This window comes from Lynx rufus, unplaced genomic scaffold, assembly GCF_022079265.1.
Source record: "Lynx rufus isolate CCGP_SWC_20201006 ecotype Redwood Valley unplaced genomic scaffold, mLynRuf1.p SCAF_17, whole genome shotgun sequence".
In the NCBI taxonomy this organism is placed as follows: Eukaryota; Metazoa; Chordata; class Mammalia; order Carnivora; family Felidae; genus Lynx; species Lynx rufus.
Genome location: NW_025814831.1, coordinates 32723095 through 32745652, shown reverse-complemented (window position 1 = coordinate 32745652; position 22558 = coordinate 32723095). Strand labels below are relative to the sequence as shown.

Here is a 22558-nt window from a genome sequence, read left to right as displayed (position 1 = left end):
TGGGAAAGGGAAAGAGTTTGCTGGCTCGTTCATAGGGGTGGGGTCAGAGATGGTCCCCTCCCTTCTGGAAAACTTGGCAAACCCCAGAGAAGAACCCCAAGGTGTTGGCAAGTGCCGTGAATATTTTTCTTGCAAGATATAGTTTCTACCTGCCAGATGCAGTACTGTGCATACGTGGGCTGTGTTAGACGTGGTCACTACTGTGCACCTTGACACGAGGAAGCCTTCTTGGTTGCTATAGTCTGGTACTTTTAAGCACAATCCCCCGGGGTTCTAGCATACATGTGGTTTCCTAGGTCCATCCCAGACCTCCAGACTTAAAACCTCTCCATGGAGAGACTCACCCCTAGTACGTCTGGGACTCGCCAGTTTTAGACTTGCTCTGTTTGTGTCCATCACAATTGTCTTCTTCTCTCGATTCCTACTGCACCTGTTGCCCGACAGTGACGGGCCCTGGGAACTTCACACTGAATTGTCACTGGCTGATCTCAACGTATTTGGCTCAGTCTTACCAAGACATTGAGCAGTTTGAGGCCGGGGGCAATGCCTCCCGGGACCTGGCCTGGTGTTGGGCGTGTGTGCGTGCTCAGACCGCCCTTTCCCATAGTCACGTTCATTGAGTGAGCGTACACGTTCACGTGTGAACCGCAGCTTGTCTGGCGATGAACCCTAGGCCAGGAGGACAACGTGGATCCCAGCTGTGGTCTACTCAGGTGAATGAAATCCATTCAATATATCTTGAGCCCCCATCTTATGCAAGAACGTTCCTGCCTGTGGTAGAGGGTGAGGCAGGTTCACGTAAGAAGGGTGACCCACTCGGGGACCCCTGAGAAATAAATTATCTGGTCTCGAGAGTCTAGCTGGAGAGGATGGCTTGATTCTGCTGCAGGCTGAGTGGGGCTGGGAGGTCTTTGGCTTGAAAGAGCCTTTGCTACCTGACTGCTGGCAGCTCAGCACGACCACCCTGGCATTGACCACGTGGGAGAGACGTGCAGTGGGGCCATTGGTTCCTGCAGGATCCTGAGTGGTGCTGTCTGGGGTGGGGGTGGGGGGGTGTCTGCCTGTGGCCCAGGTTTTCAGAACCAGATCCCAGCCACACACTGGAGGAGCGAGTGGTGCACTGGTACTTCAGCCAGTTGGACAGCAACAGCAGCAATGACATTAACAAGCGGGAGATGAAGCCCTTCAAGCGTTACGTGAAGAAGAAAGCCAAGCCCAAGAAGTGTGCCCGGCGTTTCACTGACTACTGTGACCTGAACAAGGACAAGGTCATCTCACTGCCTGAGCTGAAGGGCTGCCTGGGTGTTAGCAAAGAAGGTGAGTGCTCACTCGGGTGTTCCTGGCCTTCCAGTACGTGCCCCACCCAGGCACAGGGACCACGGGCTCCTTCAATAGACGAGATCCCAGGTACTCATTTATTCAACTGCTTATGAAGAGTGTGTTATGCTTTATGCTGGATGCCTGGTACAGTTGACAGATAAGGTCCCTGTCCTTCCACAGCCTACTGAGGAGATAGATCTTAAAGTGTTTATGTGCATTGTGGTAAGCGCTAGGAGAGGGTATTAGGAGAGGCCAGGCTGCAGTGACAAGCAGACCCACACATGTAGTGGCCCAACACAGGAGAAATTTGTTCATCTTGCCTTTGTAATACTTCAGCATGATTCCAGGTCATGGTGTGTGCATGCATGTGTGTGTGTGTGTGTGTGTGTGCGCGCGTGCCTGTGCGTGCAAGGGGAGGAACACGAATGGAGACTGTACTGTGCAGTCACTGTGAGATCTATCTTGGCTAAGAATGACTCTTCCTTCTTTATCAGGTGGCTTCCAAGGTCACCATGGCGGTTGTTTCCATTCTCAGTAAACCAGATGGAGTAAAGCATGAACAGTGCTCATGGGGGGGTGGGGGGGTTATGCTCCAGTCCAGGAAGTGACACACGTTACCTCTCATACCTCGTAGTGGCTGGAACTGCCACCAGACCACACCCAATAGTAAGGAAATCTGGGAGCGCCCCGGAAGAGGAGGAGAACGTGGATTAGGTTTTCTGGTGGAAACCTAATCATCTCTGTCATGATAGAACAAGTGCAGAGTGTTGTAGGAACATATGTAGGGGCACTTAAATTAGCTCAGGGGCAGACAGCCTCGGAAAACTTTGTGAAGGAAGCGATGTCTAAACCAGCCATGGGCCACAGGCTCAATCTAGTCGCTGGCCTATTTTTGCATGGCTTGTGAGCTAAGGATGGTTTTTATATTTCTCAAGGGACGTCATTTTCAAAAAACAGGAATAAAGGATAGATTGTACACGGCCTGCAGAGCCTAAAGTATCTACTACCTAGTTCTTTACAGATGAGTTTGCCAGCCCCTAATCTAAACCGATACCTGCGGAATGGGTAGGAGATGGCCGAGGCAAGGGGTCAGCAGAGGAAGAAGTGTTCTAAGCTACAGCCTAGAGCGAAGATGTAGCGGTGAGGAACGGTTCTAGAGGAACTGAAAGATGTTAGTGGGACTGAAATGCGTACGTAAAGGTGGCAGGAGCTGGGGGGTGACAGGAGGTAAGGGGAGAGTCCCAACTTCATAAGGGCAGCAGAGAACCATGGAAGGGGTTCAGTCCAAGAAATGATAGGATTGGTTTTTGCTTCAAAAATGCATTTTGGCTGCAGTGTGGGAAAAAAAGATAGCACACGAGCGAGGCAAGGTCCCCCCAGGAGGCTGTGGCAGGAGGCGACAGAGGCTTGAGTTAATGAAAGCACAGTGGGAGTGAAGGGAAGTGAGTGGTTTTGAGAAACATAGAGCTGCAGTTCTGGTGACCGAGTGGATATAGGGATGGAAGTTGCTTTGGGCAACTGGAGGGCAGGTCTGTTCACCGAGTTGGGCAACATGGAAGGACGAACAGAGCAGGCATAGGGGGATGGAGAAGACAACCGGTATGGATTGAACGTGTCAAGTTGGATGCATCTCAAGGACCAGTGGTTCTCTAAGTGCAGGCGAAGGGTCGGGGCTGAAGATGCCAACCTGGGTGACACCGATTTGCTTGAAATGGAAGCTTTGAAAAAAGCTGAGATTGCCCAGGGAGAAAACTTAAGGGCTTTTTCTGGCTCATAACCCTCGGTGAACCCAAAGGATAGCACAGGAAGTGGATGAATTACCGCCAAGTACCGTGTCTCGGGACCTGCCCCCTCCGTAGCTGGTTCTGGCCTTCATTCTGGGGTGTGTGACCCAGGGTGAGTGAGCTCATGGCTCTGGGCACTCCTGTCTGATTGAGGACGACTCTCTGTGTTCCCATAGTACTCTGGGTCCCCAGGACACAGTGCAATGTCCTGGCTCAAACCCCGCCTTTGCCACAGACTGGCTCCTTCACCAAATACAAATTACTCCACCACTCTGGAGTTTAGTTTCTTCATCTGTAAAATGGGAACAACTATGGTATCTACCTCAAAGGACTGTTGTGCTGACTCAGTGGGACAGTGAGTGAAAACACTTATCACGGTGCCCGAGACAATGAAGGAACTGAATCGAAGTTCCACATGACTGTTCTTCTTCAGATTATTGCCTCGGTCAGCAGCACTTCTCACACTGTGTTGCAGCTGACTTTTCTGATTCCCCCGTGGAGCCCTGGGTTGAGTCACCTCGGTTCTACCCCCAGCACGGTGCACGGTGCCATCAGATCCTTGTCGGACAAGTGAATGAATGAATGAATGAATGAGGGGCTTGCCCCCTGTGGTGACATCACGCTTTGACACCCGTGGGGTTTGTGCCCATTTTTCAGAGCATAGGCAGAGGACCAGTCTTGGAAAGAGACCACCCAGCGTTAGCGTAGACCCGAGGCCCACGTAGGGGCGTGTAAGGATCGAGGAGGGATGGACCCACAGGGATCTGTAATGACTCTGCCCTCAGTCCCCTCTGGTCTACCCAGCACACAGATGCCAAGGGGAGGCCGAGTATGGTGACCTCTTGGCCACAGAGCGGAGAGGGGCTTCCTAGGCTTTCTCTGAAGCCTTGCCAGGCCCCAGGTGTCTGCCATCCCTGGGCGATACACGGGACCTAAGGGAAGCACCCAGGAAAACTGTCCCCTGGATTGTGGTATTTAGGGAGCACTGCTCCTCCTCAAGCCGGACTCAGCTGAGAACAGGCGATAGTTTCAAGTTACCTTCACAGCTGTGCCCAGGGAGGCCCCTAGAGTGCAGCTGCCATCCTTCCTCACCCAACACCTTCGACCCTCCCCCTGAGCTCCTCACCCCAGAAGTGGGACAGAGAGGCCCAAGAGCACTGCGGCCGCCACTGACCCCTGAATGCACTGCCTGGTTGAAAGTATGGCTGGGGTGCCTGTGTCCGCGTGCGTGTCTCTGCGTGTGTCATGCATAGGCATGTCCGTGAGTGTCCCTGCGAGCATGTCTGTGTGTGTGTGTGTGCAGGTGTCTGTGTGCATGTCTCCCTATGTGTGTACATGGTCTGTGCGTGTGCATACATGTGTGCATGTCTGTACATGTGTCCCTCTGTGTGTGTGTGTGTGTGTGTGTGTGTGTCTGTGTACGTATATAAGCAGGTCACTGTGTGTGTGCGTCCTCAACCCATTTTGCAGTCGAGGAGTCTAGACGAGCCTAGAGAGGAATAGCACTTTGCTCGAGGTCAGAGGGCCTTCGTGAGGTGGCATCATTGCTGGCATTTGGACCCAGCCTCAGGATTCCCAGGCCGGAATGCTGTCCCCTCCATGAGAAGGACCCCAGAGTGTTTGAAGGTGGTCCCTTGTGTGAGCAGGCCAGTTTTGCTTGCCTGAGGAAGGCCAAGGGAGACAAGACCAGCGGTGAGTCCGGGAAAGCGGGGGAGCAGGCCCAGCTGGGGGTGACATGAGCAGGAGTAGAGGCTGCTGGGCCCGGGGCACCACCTTCAAACTCGGGGTGGGGAGACCTGTAGCTTCCAAGCAGGCAGTGCCTGCAGGAGAAGGGAGCATTAGTGAGAGACATCGGGGAGGTGGGGGCGGGAGCTGGGGGTGAGAGCAGAGGCTCTGAGGGCAGCCTGACCTAGCTTTTAATCCCAGCCCTGCCGCTTGCTAGCTCTGGAACCTCTGAGCCTCAGTTTCCTCGTCTGCAAAATGGAGATGATAGCATCTACCTCCTAGATTGGGTGCGAAAGTTTAACAAGATGGTGCACGTGAGGAACTTAGCCCAGTGACCCGGTTCGTAGTGAACGCGCAAAAGAAATTGCTAGTAGTGGACGAACACACCCAGGGCCTGAAGGCAGCGTCCCTGGGTCACTCTGCTCTGGAGAGCCCCAGAAAAGTCGCTTGGGCCGAAGGTATGTGGGGAATGAGCCCTTGCATTGGTCATCTGGTGTCATGCGGTGCCCTCTGGTGGGCTGAGAGAGGCTTGCAGGCTAGGTGGGGGGCTCCCGGGGGCTGGGGGAGTGCACGAAGTTTAGGGATGAGTGTGGCTTTGGGTCCGAGGGTCCGCATTTCCTCAGTTTGAAAACATCTTCATCAGGATTATCGTCCCCACCCTGCGTCAGTACAGGCAGCGTGGAGACTAGTTCCTCCGTTGGTGAAAAAAATCCCAGCCCTCCCTTGGAATTGCCCAAGGATGCCGCCTGCCCTGGGTTCAGGCTTTTTCTGTCCCCTGCCCTCCTCGGTGGTTCAAAGCACGGTCCTGGGAGAAGGTAGCCAGGTCCGAGTTTGCTTCACCACGTAAAAGCTGTGTCGTCTCCGAGCCACAGCTCCACCGTCATACGATGGAGACAACGTGGTCATTTTATAACAATCATATAAAATTGCCCCGAGGAGTAAGCCATGCGATGTAGGCAAAGCATTAGTGCTGGGAGCCTCCACAAGCCAGGCCTGGACACCAGGGGCCCTGCACTTCTCAGCTCGGCGGGCGGCACGATTAGAGGGCCCTCCTTCTCTGTGGGAATCTTTCTGCTGCTGGGCCGAGTGGATGAGCGATGGGATTCAGAGCCAGGCCGGATCCCGTCACTGCCCACCTGCCTGCCCTGGGCCCGCCACTCCCTTTCCAGGCTGGTTTCCTCACCTGTCAAATCAGACATACCAGCATCTACCCCAGCCCACCCTGGGTTGTGTCACTTTCTCAGGGCTTAGGAATGTTAGCAAAACCGGGGGCGGGAGCATTGAGCTGTGGGTTCGTGTGACCGGCTGGGTGGGCGCGGGTCCCCTCAGCACTTCATGCTCTTCAAAGCCCTTTCTCCACTTCATCAATTCAGTCAGCCCTCAAGGCGATCCTGTCAGAGGCAGAGCGGAGGCAGCACAGCCATGGCCCCGATTCCCAGTCTGTAGACTGACCCAGTGGCGTTGAGGTACACGCACAAAGTCACGCGGCCTCCAGGGGTCACGCAGAGCTGGCCCAGTTCTTGGTGCATCCGCCTCTCAGCTCCCACTCCTCTTCGAGGAGACCTGGGCCCTGCAGAAGCCTCCAAGATCCATAAGCCCCCAATGGGGCAGAGTGGGCGTTAGCAGGGGGAGGCTTGGGCCTTGGCTAAGTCCCTCAGTTGCTGCAAGCCTCAGTTTCTAGATGATGAGGCTGGACCACATGGTCACCGCCAAGATTCTCTCCACCCTGATGTTCTGTGACCTGGAGAACCAGGACCCAAGAAGCTTATGCCGATGTCCCTCAGCACCAAAGCCCTCTTAGCTAATAGTTGAGGGGATTTCAGAGAGATACCCCAACGAGGGCCTGGCCTTTTGGAAAAGCGACTCTGTTTAAAGATGCTGGCCAGCAGTGGGTTCACCCGGGCAGAAGAGGGCCACCAATACCCCCAGAGCAGGAGGCACGGCCACACAACCTCTGGCTCTTTCTCGAGTCCGTTCCTCATTCAGGGGGTTGCAGGAGACAGGCACCCAGGTAGAAAGGAAGCTCCACCAGTTCTCGGGGCCAAGGCCACGTGAGTGTCGTATGTTCCTGTTTGTTGCAGGTGGTAGTGTTGGCAGCTTCCCCCAGGAAAAATGAGCAGGTCCAAACCGATTCAGGAAGTTGTCTTCTTTTTGGGGTCCTGCCACGGGCCCCCTAAATGCAGCGTTGTAGTACGGCAGGAGTGGAGGAATCGGCCAAGTAACTTTGGCTCCCATTTTCTTTCTTCTTCGTCTTCTTTTTTTTTTTTTTTTTGTGCCGAGAACGAAGAGAAGGATTGGTTAGCACTACAAGGGTCCTGCTGTCCCCACCTGTAAGCCCACCGCTGCCACTCCCAGGTTGGGAGTAGTTGATGCGTGTCGTTGGGTTCCTCGGAAACCTACCTCTAACTCCTTGCTTATTCCCTTTCCCAGTAGGACGCCTCGTCTAAGGAGTGGAAAACCAGTGGGCAGGTGGAGAGACCAGGGAGGCAGGACGGACCATCCAGACCATCCGACACACCCAACCTTCACCGATTCCGCGACGCCCCCCCTCCCCCTTCCCCGCCCGCCCCGGCCCAGCCACATCCCATGTAACATAAGTGGTGCCCACCATGTTTGCACTTTTGATAACTCCCATTTGCGTGTTTTCTTTTTGGTTTCATTTTTAAATACCAATATCTAATACCACAGTGGGAAAAGGAAAGGGAAAAAGACTGTTTATTCTCTCTCTTATTGTACGTTTTTGGATCTGCTACTGACAACTTTGAGGGTTTTTTTTTTTGGGGTGGGGGGGGAAGGTGTTTGTTGCTGGGACTGAGAAGAAAGAGATTTATATACTGTACATAAATATATATGTAAATTGTATAGTTCTTTTGTACAGGTGTTGGCATTGCTGTTTGTTTATTCCACCCCCTTCCCTGCTCTTGCTGTGGGGCTCCGGACACACGGCCCGGCTTTCTAGAACCCAGAACGGCATCCCCAGCCACGCCGGAGACCGACCCCTGTGTGCATGTAGATGGGAGCCCTGTGATCGCATTGTAGACTCCATGGGGTCTTTTCTGGTGGGAGGAGGGCACTGCCCCTTGATTTGGCTGTCAGATCTGGCAAGTCACTGGGAGGCTGGCCTTCTCAAGGGAGGTTGGGCTGGGGGGCGGGTGGGAGTTGCCCCTGGAGGGCAGGCAGTAGCCAGCACTGGCGTCAATTCCCCCCTGCTCACATGTTCCTGCTCTCCAGACCGTTGGGTGGCCCAGAATCCATCTGTGGGCACACCAGTATCCTCATGACCCACCGAGCAAATGACCCTCAGACCATTTGCATGAAGCCACTTGAAACATTTTCACCCACGTTCAGCATCTACTCTGTAAAGCAGGAGAGGGGAGGCAAAGAAGAAAAAGACACACAGTGGGGCCTTCTATTAGTCGATTTTTGACAATTTTAAGCAGTGGAGGGAAGAGGACAGAAGGCCCACACTGATGAGTGCAGTGCCAGCCTCCTGCAAATGCACGAGTGAGGCTTCCCAAGACAGACTCTCAGCAGCGAGGTCAGACTGGGGCTTCCCATCCATTCTCTATCTCCCCTGCCATCCTGTCCTCAGTGGTTACAAGCTGGGAGGGGGGGGGGTGGGCCAGAGAGCCACCTTGTTGGTAAACCCAATGGTTTGTTTTTTAACCCAATACTGAAGTTCTTCCTGTTTCTCAAGCTCTTCTAAGGGCTCCCAGGCTCAAGGCCAATTCCAGAATAAAACTAATCTCAGGCCTCCTGCCTCTGCCTCTTGTAGAAGTGCAGGGATAATAGCCCAGCTAGGAGGAAATGAGGCCTAGCTTTCTGCAGACATTTTACTGGGATTCCATTGTGGGCTGTCCAGCCTTCCTCTGGCCTGGTGGCTGCGCCCATTCAGACAGCTGTCAGAGGGCAACAAGTGACATTTAGCCTCTTTTCCCATGAGCGGCCATGGTGGCCTCGAAGGAAGGCAGGTAGCCCAAGACTGATGCCCCTGTTGGATTGCCCCTCTCACATCCCAGCCAGCATTCCCATAAGTGTGCCCACCTCGGTGGACTGTGTACCCCATTTTGGGTCTGGAAGGCATTGGCATCGTAAGCACTGGCCCACTCAAGGCCGTGCTCAGGGAGGGCCCGGAGAGGGGAGTGCACCTTCTCAAGACATGCTCTGGTGGGGCCTCGGGCTAGAGAAGGTTCTTGCTATCATGGAGAAAATCCTAGAAGGTATCTCAGGGGTGACTGGAGGCCCCATCCCAACATGGTAGGGAGGAAAGGAAACCCCGCCATCCCCCTTGGCCTGGACCAGATGACTTGGTGTCCTGGAGCTAGATCGACCTTCCTCAATGCCCCGGCCCCTTTCCCGGGCCCAGAGGAAGCATGAAAACACAGAGGGGGTGCCTGCGGAAACTCAGAACCCACCCACCCAACCCTGCCATCTTCTCTCTCACACACGTGTAGGCTGTGTTGTGTGGCTTTCGTTTGTGAGGAGGGAAGGAGACTATTTGTAGCTGGTTTTATAAAAAAAATAAAAATGGGTAAACCTTGGTAGCCGTTGCCTCTTTCTTTGGGGGGCTTACTCTGATGGGAAGATTGCTTTCTCTTAAAAGTTTGGTGTTTTCCCCGGTCCAGGTGCCCTCGCTCTGATCCTAGGAAGTCCGAGTTGTCAGACTAGAAGGGAACCCTCGAGTGGCTACGAGGTGCCCCCACGCTTTGCCGTGAGGACGTTGACTGGTCCCTTTGGCCCTCGCTTACCATGTTTGTGATCTCTGCGGTTCTCCCTCTTACCTCCTCAGACAGCTGCCCCCACAAACCCTCACTGGAACATAGTGAACATTGCTGGCCGTGCTTCGGGGGCAGGGCTCGGGGGGGGGGAAACCTGCCCTGTGGCTTCAGGCTGGTGGAGGTGGGCACCTCGGCCATAATCCCCATCTTAAGACCCCAGGTGGGAAGCAGCTGTGGACAGGGTGCAGCCCCCCCCAAAGGGGTGCATGCTGTCTCTGCCCCAATTTGATGGGGGTACATATTCAGGCAGAGGCTGCTAGTCTGGTTCACGTTGCTGGAGAGCTTCAGGGTGGGGACTGGCGGCCAAGGTGAGGCTTTAGATTTTCTCCAATGCTACTGGTATCTCTTTCTTTCGCCCCCTCTCCCCGTGCACCGCTGTGCCTGGAAATGGTTTCCCCACCACCCTCTGAGAAACCCCCAAGGTTTCTTTTGCCACACCCCATCCCTTTGTCCTTTGTAGGCGAACAGGATAATTCCTCTCGAAAATTCTCCCCTAACCCTCTCTGCAGGTAAGTGTTCCTGGGAAAGGGTCTAAGCCCTTCAATGTTGTCACACAGGTTTAGTGCTGACACTGTGTCTCCAGGCTCGCTCCAGGCTCCAGAGCTCCCGGTGTCTACAGGCCCTGCTATACCTAATGCCACAGCCCAGTGACACGTGTCTCTTTCTCCCCATTTCACAGGATTCAGACTCAGGAGTCCAATGACTTACTGGTGGCACCCACCCTCAGATTTTTCTGCCCACTGCCGCCTCCCTTCCTCGAGGAGCTAGAATAGCCACCTCTCTCCCCTCCCATCCAGCTCAGACCCCAGGTGCTTGCATTCAGCTGCGAGCACAGTTTTTCTCTGAGCAGTTAAAAACAACTTTTTTTAAAATTTTTTTAAATGTTTGTTTAATTTTGAGGGGGGATAGAGAGAGAGTGAGCAGGGGAGGGGCAGAGAGAGAGAGGGAGACACAGAATCTGAAGCAGGCTCCAGGCTCTGAGCTGTCAGCACAGAGCCCGATGCGGGGCTCGAACTCACAAGCCGCAAGATCACGACCTGAGCCAAAGTTGAACACGCAACCGACGAAGCCACCCAGGCGCCCCTCTCTGAGCAGTTTAGAATCACGTTAAAAGCCTACTGGTTTGCAGAGGCCTATCATATGCTTCAGGGATTGGGGGGAGAGAAAGAAGGGGGGCATTGGGCCACGCAGGACATCAGTGGGAGACTTGGGGCAGACCTAGCCTCCAGCAGAGATGCCCAGCGTGGCATGGGAGAGGACAGGCCCCAGCTCACAGCTGAGTGCAGGGCCAGCCTGCAGCCCCATTCGGCCTTCCTCTGTTCTCTCCGAGGACAGGAGGGCCATCACCAGTAGCAGTCAAGGAAAAGACGGATCCATCCTGTTTCTTCCTTCACCAAGAGGCTCCTGAGCCATGCCTAGCCTCTACAGGGAGGGAAGGGTTGAGGACATTTTCAGTCGGGATGTGGGCCTGCGCTCGCATCAGAGGAGGGGCCTCCGGATGGGTACCTAGCCTTGGTTCTCTGGGGGTCCAGGGTGGGATGGGAAGCTGGCAGCACCCACCGCCTTATACAAAAAAAACCAGAAAGAGCCAGACTGATCATCTGGCCTTTTCCTCCCAAGTTCCCGAATGACCCACATAAAGCCACCAGTGGGGTTGAAGACCTTTGGGGCACTCCCATCATCTGCCCTGTGGCACTTGCCTCTTTTTCGATTGTTCAGGCGGGGACGTGAAACTTGACCTTTTTCGCGCAGTGCCACCAAATCAAGCCCTCACCCCTACGGCCTGGGTCACTGGTCCCCTTTGTGTGACTTCCATAAATTGATACAGAGAAGGGTCATGACCTTGGTTATACGCCTGCCACTAAGTATGTCCGTGCTTGCTGGTAAGTGCCCAGAGTAGAATTAGAAACATTTAGCGAACAACCTGGTGAGTTTCACAGTGTAGATTATCTTTGTGTTTTCTTTTCTATGTTGATTAAACATTTGCAATTCCTACATTGTCCAAGAAGAAAAGGACTTTTTTTTTTTTAATTTTAGAGAGTGAGTGTGGGAGTGGGGGAGATGGACAGAGGGAGAGAGAGAGAGAGGGAGAGAGAGAGAGAGAGAGAGAGAATCACAAGCAGGCCCCTTGCTCAGCTGGGAGCCCAACGTGAGGCTCGATCCCACGGCCCTGGGATCATGACCTGAGCTGAAATCAAGAGTCAGATGCTCAACTGACTGAGCCACCCAGGCTCATTTTATGCATTTTGTGTCCACTGCTCTGATAGATCACATTTATGGTTTAGTACAAATGTGCCTTCCCTTCTGGGAACCTCCTGGTTACTTCGCTTCTTTATAAGCCCAGTTCTGCCCATTACAAACTTCAATCTCCGGCTTGATCTAGATCCTTCTCCCCCCGCCCCCGCCCTGGCACATTCTTGAGCGGGCACCCTGACTTCTGGGAGGAGATCGGGGGCTATGCTCAGGCTCTGAGACAACCCCTCCTCTGCCTTCTCATGACTCCGCTCTTGCGAGTGATGGGGCCGTGGAGGGAGCGGAAACCATGACAACAGTCACGTTCCCCTCTGTTCACTGTGGAGGCCTCACAGATTAGCATGGACGGCCGTGTGGTAGGTGCCCCAATGCTGGCTCTCGTAGGGGGCCCAAGGCAGCTCCTAGAGTGGGGCCTCCCCACCACGTAGGGCCTTTCTGTGGGAAATTCAGCCCAGACTTGACCTCTTCTATACTTCCCCACACCCACTTCGTTCTAAGGAGCCTGCCTTTGGTTTTGTATCTGCGATATGGCTCATGCCTGGCTCCCTTCTGGGGTGTCCATTCACCCTTGAGAAACGCACACATCATTGCGCGGGTGCAGGGGGATCCTCAGTGCCTCCCGTCTTGGCTCTGCCTCTCTCCCACCTCCCCCCTGCGTCTCTCCCACCTCTCCCCTGCCTCTCTCCCACCTCCCCCCTGCCTGTCTGCAGCAGGTTGGGGAGGCTGGTCAGCAAGTCTGCTACGTCACAGACGTCCAGTTGCAAAATGAGGTGTCACTGGCCTAAATCTCCGGAAGCAGTTCTCTCTGAGTTTCCCAGCTTCTTCGGCTTCACGGAGAGGAGAAGAAGCAATGTAGTGATTCCTGGCCCGCTCCCTCTTTGCTCTTCCCCAACCTTCTTGTATGGATTGGAGTGGGGAATGGTGGCCAAGTGCAGAGCTATTTCAAGTGTTATGCTCCCTTTGGGGAGGGTGTCAGGCCCCAGCTGTTGCTCTTTAGGGTATGGGATACTTAGCATCTTTTTTCCTAGTTTGGACCCTAATCAGTTATTCTGGGGAAATAGAGTTGTCCCTCGTCAAAGTCTTGTTACTGTGGGTTGAGGGATAGATGCAAGAGAAGATCCCAGAGAGAATCCCCCAGTAGCTCCAACCCCAGGACCAGGGACCTCCGGGCTCCCATCATCAGTGACCGCCGCTAGTGGGCCTGCTGTCCCAGACAGTCCTTTAGGGCGTCTACCCCGAGGCCAGCTAGGACCCCTGGGGACCCACTCATCACTCCTCACACTGCCCTCTGGGCTGTGTAAAAACATGGCCAACATTCCCACAAGTGACCCCCTGCGATGCTGACACAGTGGAAGCAGTTGGCTCTCTTTAAGGGGAGTCCTTTTAGAGATGTGACCTGTAACTGCAAGAGGGAGCCCCAGTCTTTTCAGTTTTTCCAGGCTCCCCGCTGCCCAGTGTTCAGCGATTCTTTCCTTTAGGCGGACCTCCTCCCTGTTAGAGACAGGAACTCTGCTTTCTGGAGACCCAGGTAGAGCAGTGCTGGGCTGAGTGGACTCCAGGACGGTTGAGCTGACCTCCCTGAACACAAGTCCCTTCAAAACCCTCAACTGGGCGTGGGACGGGCCCGGTGGGGACCAGGATGCCGCACAGCCAGAGAGCAGAGCAGGACTACAGGCTGGCTGCAGGAGGGCGGGAAAGCTTTGCAGCATTATCCTGGAGGGGGGCGGCGATGGGGCATCAGCAGATGATGAAGAGGACCCCAGGGCAGCAGCGAATGCCCCGCCGAGGTGAGAGAGTAGGGGTCTGCGTGGTCCTAGACACCTGTGATGTTAATTCCCAGGCGCCTCCGGATGAGTTCTGGACTGAGAGTCAGAAGATCAGCTTCTCATCTGCTTTAGCCACTGCACCCCCACCTTTGGCTTTGGGTAGCTCCCTTCACCTTCACAGACCTGGATTCCTTCTGGCCGGGCTCCGTGCTCCATTGCACCAGTAAGCTGGTCTTGCATCCAAGGCTCATGTGTTTCAGGGGCGGGGGAGGCACCCACCGAGAGGGGAGGGGTCCGGACAGGCTGAGGGCCAACAGAGACAAGAGGGGCTAGTGCCCCTCAGCAAGTGGGGCGGCTGTGAGTAGGTCCCCTTGGAGGGGATCCACATTAAGGGGCCCGTTAGCAGGGAAGGAAGAAGAAAAGACAGGAGATGTGCATGCTTAGGGAGGAGATAAGATGCAGACGGAACAAGAGGTAGAGATGTACAGAAGAAAGGCAGGGAGTAGTCGGAGGAGGGGCCGAGAGAGGCTGGCAGGCTGGCCCCAGGAGAAAAGCCTGGGAGGGGGGATGAAAGGCATGGTGGGGGTGGAGGAAGAGGGGTGGGAGGAACGAGGCACCTCCAACTGGAAAAACAAACTAGAAATAGGCTAAGGTGTTGCCCCCACTAGGCTGTTGGTGTTTGAGGTTTTCGCATTTGTGACTAGAAGGCTTGCAGGGCCGTGTGTGAGCTATTTTCAGTCCGGAATAGATGCTCAGGAGAGTTGTGACTGCGCTTGAAATCTGCTACTGAGATTGTCCCTGTCTCAGACTCCGGCCCGGGTGTCTGCAGAGTCCAGGCTCCTGGACACCTCCCCTTGGGTGCCCCACAGCCCCCCAAAACTCAATATGCCTAAAACTGGACACATCATCCCTACCCACCTCTCACTGGTGCTGGACACAGTCCCTCCCTAAGCCTGGCACCCTAGAGCCCTCTGTGCCTCCTCCTTTCACTGCCCTTCCTTCCCTGTCTCTTCAGTCACCATGTCCTGTAAATCGTCCCCCCACTAAGTCTCTGTGCCCTCCTTCCCACACTGCCACCATTCCATGTGCTTCCTGCAGGAGTCCTTAGCTGTGAGTCGCCTCTGGTCTCTACCCACTCCCCACCTCTGGGACTGAGTTAAGTGAAAGGCAAATCAGACCATGTTACTCATCTTTTTAGAGTCCCTAAGTGGGGGGGGGGGTAGACACCAAATTGTGTCCCCAAACATTCAAGTATTGAAGCCTTAACTTCCAATGTGACTGTATTTGAAGATGGACCCTTAAAGGAGGTAATTAAGGTAAATGAGGTCAGAAAGGTGTGACTGATCCAATAGGACTGGTGTCCTTATAAGAAGAGGAAGAGGGGCACCTGGGTGGCTCAATTGGTTAAGCATCCAACTCTTTTTTTTTTTTTTAACCTTTATTCATTTTTGAGAGACAGAGACAGAGCATGAGCGGGGGAGGGGCAGAGAGAGAGGGAGACACAGAATTTGAAGCAGGCTCCAGGCCCCAGGGTCTGAGCTGTCAGCACAGTGCCGGATGCGGGGCTCGAACTCACTGACCATGAGATCACGACCTGAAGTCGGACGCTTAACCGACTGAGCCACCCAGGTGCCCCAAGCATCCAACTCTTGATTTCGGCTCAGGTCATGATCTCACAGTTGTGAAATTGAGCCCCGTGTCAGGTTCCATGCTGAGCATGAAGCCTGCTTGAGATTCTCTCCGTCTCTCCCCCTTTGCCCTCCCCCATTGCCCTCTGCTTGTGGGCATGTGCTCTCTCAAAGAAGAAGGAGGAGGAGGAGGAGGAGACCCCAGAGAATGTCTCTGTGTAGAGAAAAAGCCACTTAGACAAAGTGAGAGAGTGGCCATTTGCAAGCCAGGAAGGGGCCAAACCAGAAACCAACCCTGATGGTACCTTGACCATGAATATCTAGCTTCCAGAACTGTGAGAAAATAAGTTTCTGTTGTTTGAGCCACCTGCCTGTGGTACTGAGTTATGGTCACCAGAGCAGACTAACACAATAGCCTCAGTTTAGCCCAAGAAACTAAACTCTTCGGTCTGGTCCTCTTCTTCAGCCACTCCTCCCACACACACTTTTCCTGCAAAATACACAGTCTCATTACTGTGATATTGACATGCAGCTCCGGTGCACAGCCACACACTCTGTAAGTCGTATAAGTGACAGTGCTCTGGGCCACCTACTAAACGCCTTCCCATTTCTCCTAAACAACTGCAGTGTCAACAACCTAATAATCGCGAATCTACGATGCAGTGTGATGCACAAATTAGAGCAGTTATGTATTTTAGTCCCTCCCAAACTCTAAAGAACAGTATCTTAAGTATGTAACCAAGTGGAAAATACAAGTCTTAAGTACCTTAGGTGACACAGTCAAGGTCACCCTGCCATAATGTGAGAGCAGATCTTCACAAATAATAAACCACTCTCTGCTCTCAATCGCGTCTCCCTACAGCATTATTAACCTGCCTGGAATGAATGCCCTCATCTGTCTTTATGGTTAACGATGCCTGGTCCTTCAAAACTTGTCCACCTCATCTGAATCTCGGTGCTTTTCCTGAATGCCCCCAAACCACCCTGTTCTAACCTCAGCTATAATCCTGAGCTTTCAGGGGGAAGATAGTTAAAACTGGAGTCTCTGTTTTAAGGTCCCTTCTCAGTTATCATGGCAGGGGGCAGCTAGCTAAAATCTTTGAGTTGGTGAAATGATTTTCTCTTTTGTTTGATTTTTTTGAAATGAACCAAGATTAACACGAAAATATCTCCTCACTAACAGTAACTATTCTTCTTGCTAATGTTTGAAACTCTATCCAAGCATCACTTCTGTTTGGAAAAAATCCCCAACTTCTTTGTTCGTAACATACCGCTTTAGAATCTAATGCTGCTGCTTCCTATATCCATCCTAGCACATATCCCTACCAGGAAATAATCAATTCTCATGTCTAATCCTTCTGCTAGACCAGGAGCCACCAACTTGAGGCTTAGAATATCTTCCAAACCTGAATGAGGGCAGTTGTAGGAAAGCACTTAAAGGGTCTATGAAAGGGGCACCGGGGTGGCTCAGTTGGTTAAGCATCAACTTGGGCTCGGGTCATGATCTCACGGTTTGTCAGTTGGAGCCCTGCAGTGAGTCCCGCATCAAGCCCCACATCGAGCCCCATGTCGGGCTCTGTGCTCATTTGTGTGAAGCCTGCTTGGGATTCTCTCTCCTTCTCTGTAGCCCTTCCACCCTCTCTCTCTTTCTCAAGGTAAATAAATAAATTAAGAAAAATAAAGGGAGTATGAGAGATACTGAGATCTTAATGTAGGAAGAATTATGCAATTAGCACACTTAGTGGTAAAATTGGATACATGAATAGAAAGACACTGAGTCTGTATTTATAGAGCAATATTGCTAGCTGCATATTTGAGCATGTAATGAGATGCATATGATGAGATTGATGGCGGGGGAACAGTAGACATAATGACTGGAACAGGGGACTCCACCTTTGAACATGCATCAGACTCATGGAAGGCTTGTTAACCACCGCAGTTTGCTGGGACCCATCCCCAGTAGTCTGGAGTTAAGGTGGAGCCCGAGAATTTGCATTTATAATAAATTCCCAGGTGATGCTTTTGTTGCTTATCTGGAGCTGTACTTTGAGAACCATTGGTTTAGGGTTTGGTTTCTAGTATCAGATGGATTCCAGTACACATTCTGGTGCTGCTAAAAGGTATTTGGGTGACCCTGGGTACATCACTAGTCTGTCCTGAGTCTCAGTTTCCTCATTTGTAAAATGAGGATAATGGTGGTCACGCTGGCTCAGTGAGACAATGAGGGTAAAGTACTGTGCACAGTGCCTGGTACAAAGCCGGGGCTCATTCTGTGAGCCATCCTCCTCCCGCTCTTCCTCTGCATCATCAGTGAACTTTGGTGCTGGGAGGAACCTAGGAAGTCACCTGCTTTATGGCTTATACGTGAAAAATGCAAGACCCCCCGTAAGTGAAGGGGCCTTCTCCAGATCAGGCACCTAGCTCATGGCAGAGCCAGAATTATAACCCATTTCTTGTGATGCTTAATTTAGTATTCTTAATAGCACTTACTTTGGTATCGAAAGAGGGGTATGACATCTATGAACAGAAAAATCCATTAACCGTGGCAAAAGGAGTATGTCTACTACGATGTTGAGCGGTGCATCACGTCGGTATCTAAAACCCGAGATGTTCAGGAAGGAGGTCAATGAGATATATTCGCCGAGGCAATGAAATAAGGTAGAAATAGCGTGATGAGATGTGCATCCCATTGCGAAAAGCTGTATTATAGGGAGATAACTCCTTGAGGAGAAACTAAGGGTGAAGGGACAACTTAATGTCAGTAGCAGAGCCACATGGACTATCAGGGCGGGAAGGGACAGTGAAGACAGCATCAAGTATGGAGTCTCCACCTGGCCTTGCTATGACCTAGTCGTGTGTCCTTGAGCAGTTAGCATCACCTGTCTGGGCCTCCTCAATGTTTGCACTTGTGAGTGCTTACTATATGTCAGGCACTTTGCTAGGTTTGTTCTCATAAAATCATTGCAACAACTCCATATGGTGTGCCAGAAATCGCCTGCCTGACTCTCCAGGTCCATTCTTTCCCCTTCTCTACCTGCTGTCTGCTCTGCCACGGGAGGCTGGCTTGTATGAACTGTGTCAATGGAGCTCCTGTGCCCTCTGGATGCCAGGAGTCCAGCAGGAAATGGCTGGGAAGTGGGAGGGGAAGGAGGACAGGGCAATTATTCTCCTGGCTTTTCCAGTGAGGCTGCCTTGGGCTGGTTGTGTTTTTCAACTGAAACTGCTCCCCTCTCAGAGGCTTGTCTACATGACTCTCCTTCTCAGGTCCCAAAACCTCTTCACCTCTGAAACTTGTACCAAGCGGTGGTGACATCTCCACTGCTGTTGGCCCTGGATTTCCAACCCTGTCCACCGTTGGACTACCCCAATTTCAATGTTCCATTTGCTTCTACTGGATTCTGACTGATACAGAATTGACAGAAGAAGTGGTCCCAGGAGCAAACTCATACAATGGGACTCTGGTTTGGGTTGGTCATGTGTGAGCAGCCCAAGGAAAACTTCCCTGATGAGGGCAAATGGGACACGAGTAGCTCATGGGAGATGGTGGCATCATGATAACAAAATATCACTGAAGGCAGCATGGCATAAGATGGAGGGCAAAGTGTTGGGAGATCAAGTGGTTCTAGCACCTAGTCACCAGGGTAACAACAGTGATTATAAAAGGTGTGGAGTCTGGGGCGCCTGGGTGGCGCAGTCGGTTAAGCGTCCGACTTCAGCCAGGTCACGATCTCGCGGTCCGTGAGTTCGAGCCCCGCGTCGGGCTCTGGGCTGATGGCTCAGAGCCTGGAGCCTGTTTCCGATTCTGTGTCTCCCTCTCTCTCTGCCCCTCGCCCGTTCATGCTCTGTCTCTCTCTGTCCCAAAAATAAATAAACGTTGAAAAAAAAAATTTAAAAGGTGTGGAGTCACCTGATTCTTTGTATGACCTTACACATCATACATAGGGGGAAAAGACAAATTAAAAGCTGTGAATGTGCACAAGGGCAAGTGGAAGTACACCCAGAAAACTCTAAACCAGTCCCTTCTCTCCTGTAGGCACTGGGAGGACGGAGATACAGACCAAGCCCAAGTCACTGTGTCAAGTATGTGCTCAATATCATTAGTTCTCTTAAGGACATGAATGGGGAAGAAACCAAGTGACATGTGGCTTACATTACTCAGGAAGAACCGGTGCCTTACCCCAAAAACTATAAAATTAGACTTGCAAGGCAGAATTCCATTATAAAATGGAAGGTACAAATATTGAACCCAGGCCAGTCAGGTCAAGAAGGCACCAGTAAGCTGCAAAAACAGATGACCTAGACTCCTGTGGTACCTGTACCTGCAACTGTGGTGCCTATGCTTCAACCACACTATAGTTTCATAGAGAAGTCCCCACCACCAGTTAACAACACGGGAAAAGCACACAACCAGTTTGGGAGTGGATCTGCACAGTGTGCCAGCACAAGCCAGAAGTGAACGGCGCCATGCTCCAGCCCCACTTGGGCAGCCTTCAAAGACTGTAGTCAATGGAGATCCTCCCAGGGGACAGAACATCAGGCAGTATATGTGATTTTCCACTTTGGCCTGAACTGTGGATCTACACTGACTCATATGCAATGGAGAATGGGTGACTGGATACTGACGCTTTGAAAGAAAATTAACTGGTGATAAGAAAGTTTGGGGAAGGTATGTATGTATGGACCTCTTAAATGAGACCCATAGTGTGTGAAGATACCGGTGTTCTGCATGAATGCCATCCTGAGAACAATCAGGGTAGTGGAGGCTCCATATAATCAAGTGGACAAGCTGACTCATGCTGTGGATCTTAGTTGGCCTTTTTCCTAGTCACTCTGATGCTTGTTCAGTGGACCCGTCTATAAAATGGCCTTGGCAATAGGGATGGAAGCTATGCTTGAGTTCAATTACATGGGTCCCCTCACTGAGTTTCATCTGGCACACCCATGGATGAATTAGACAACCTGCTAATAGCAACTGCTAAGCCCTTGATATGGTACTATCTCCCCAATCAACTAGTTACTTGGTATGAGGTTGATTACATTGGATCATTCCCATCATAGAGGAGATAGTAGTTAGTTTTCACAGGCGATGGACACAAATTCTGGGTGTGGGGTTGCCCATAGAGTTCCTGCTAACATTGCCATTCATGGACTTCAGAATGCCTTATCCATTGCAAGAGATCTTTCACAATACCGCCTCTGATCAGAGGCACTAGTCTTGGCACATTACCCATTACTCAAAGGCAGCTAGCTTGACATAATACTGGAATGGCCTGACTGATGCTCGAATACAGTACCAGCTAAGAGATAATACCTTGTTGAGTTGCTCTCCTACTGAATGCACTTATACTTTAGAGATCAGCATATAGTGCTGACTGCCCCTTAGGATGCATAGGTCTGGAGACCAAGGGGTAGAGACGGGGTGATCCTTTTCATGATTATGCCTAATTAAGCCCTTGAAGAATTCTGCTTTTTGTTCCTACAACCTTGGGCTCAGTAGGTTTGGAGGCCCTAGTGCCCAAGGGAGAAATGCTTCCACCAGGGAACGCTTACGGTTCTCACGACTTAAAAGCTGAGTATGTCTCCTAATCATTCAAGGCACTTTATGCCAATAAACCAATAAGCAGAGAGGAAGATCACTGAATTGGGTGGGGGGATTATCCTAATTACTTGGAAGAAACTGTATTCCTGCTACACAATGAGAAAAAGAAGGACTATGTTTGGAAACTGGGGATTCACTAGGGATGTCCCTTGCCTGAAAGACCTGGTCAATAAAAAACGGGAGCAACATACCAATAATTCAGATTTTGTGGGAATGAAGGTTGGAGCCACCCTGCCAGCTGAGGTGCTGGCTGGGTCCCATGGAATGGCTGGTAAAAGATGACAGCGTTACACAGTAGGAGGTGTATGCATAGAGACTACCACTCACAGGTAGCCAGGGTACCGTACTCTCACCATGTAAGATGGTTGTAATATTTTAGGGTGACCGACCATTCCAGTTTCCCAGGACTCAGGGTTTCCTAGGACACAGGAATGTCAGTGACAGAACCCAGGAAAGTCCTTGGAAAATGAGAATAACTCATCCTATTTATGCTTTTCACTTTCTGCATTAATAAATACCATGAAATAAATAATGCTTGTCTTACATACCCAACAGGTGCATGTGAAGATAATGAGTGGCTACTTTGGAATCTGGTAGACCTAGACGTTAAATCCAACTCTGCTACTTACTCGTGGGATGACCTTGGAGAGACTACTTAGATTCTCTCAAGGCTTCACCTCCTTCTGTAAGCCCACAGGTATTTCTGTCCACCATTATCCACCTTATTTATTACGTATCACTCTTTCTTTGATATCAAACATAGCGGTCTCACTTTTCCACCGTGCCAAGGGGCATCCCTGACTTGGGGGTCCTGGTGCCCATTGGTCGTCCCTCCAGATCTTAACTTCTGTGTCCCATACAGGCTTGCTCCTTCCACAGAAGCAAGACTATGGAGTTTTTCTCCATCTTCATGGAGCCGGCCTGGCCCGACACATGGAGGGATGGCATGGTGGCCTTGGTCTGAGGCCATCCACCTACCTCCCTGGAGCATTGCCAGACCTCTGAAACATTTCAGAACTTGATGACACAAATTGTAAAGTATTTTACCACAAATAAAGTGAAAGGAACATTGCCAGGGTGCCTGCCAGGTACTGGGCACTATGGTATTTGCCTTTAAAAAAATGGTTCATTTAACCTTTGCAACAATTGTACATTTGTTTGAGAAAACTGAGGCACAAGGAGGTTAAAGTCACTTGTTTAAAATCCCACAAGTGTAAAAATGGTAGAACCTGTAGCACCAACATGTGAAAAGCCAAAAGGCAGATACCTCAAGCCTTGACCCCATAGCAGGTGTCACATGTACAAATACTTACAAGGGCCAGGTGGGTCATGTGAATGATAGAGGTTGGCTGGGAGGGTCTCTAGTGATCTGACAGCACAAACCCTGTCTACATGGGGTGGCCGCTTATCAGTTCCATTGGATTTCCACATGATAATGCCCATGTAGTATTTTTTAAAAATTTGTTTAATGTTTATTTTTGAGAGAGAAAGAGAGAGCACAAGCAAGGAAGGGGCAGAGAGAGAGGGAGACACAGAATCCAAAGCAGGCTCCTGGCTCTGAGCTGTCACACAGAGCTTGAACTCACGAACCACAAGATCATGACCTGAGCCAAAGTCAGAGGCTTAACTGACTGAGCCACCCAGGCTCAGTCACCCATAATGCCCATGTAGTATGGCCAAAGAAGCCAAAGTCCACGTTTTTACA

At 51.7% G+C, this 22558-nt stretch overlaps 1 protein-coding gene across 1 annotated transcript in view; it reads left to right on the top strand.

Annotated features, from left to right (window-relative positions):
* SMOC1 (SPARC related modular calcium binding 1) overlaps positions 1-7199 on the top strand; it is a 156045-nt gene extending 148846 nt beyond the window's left edge. Inside the window, 3 exon segments of the mRNA XM_047079746.1 lie at positions 1073-1317; positions 6911-6945; positions 7185-7199. Of these exon segments, the coding sequence (XP_046935702.1) occupies positions 1073-1317; positions 6911-6945; positions 7185-7199 (295 nt within the window).
* Positions 7200-22558: the final 15359 nt, after the last annotated feature.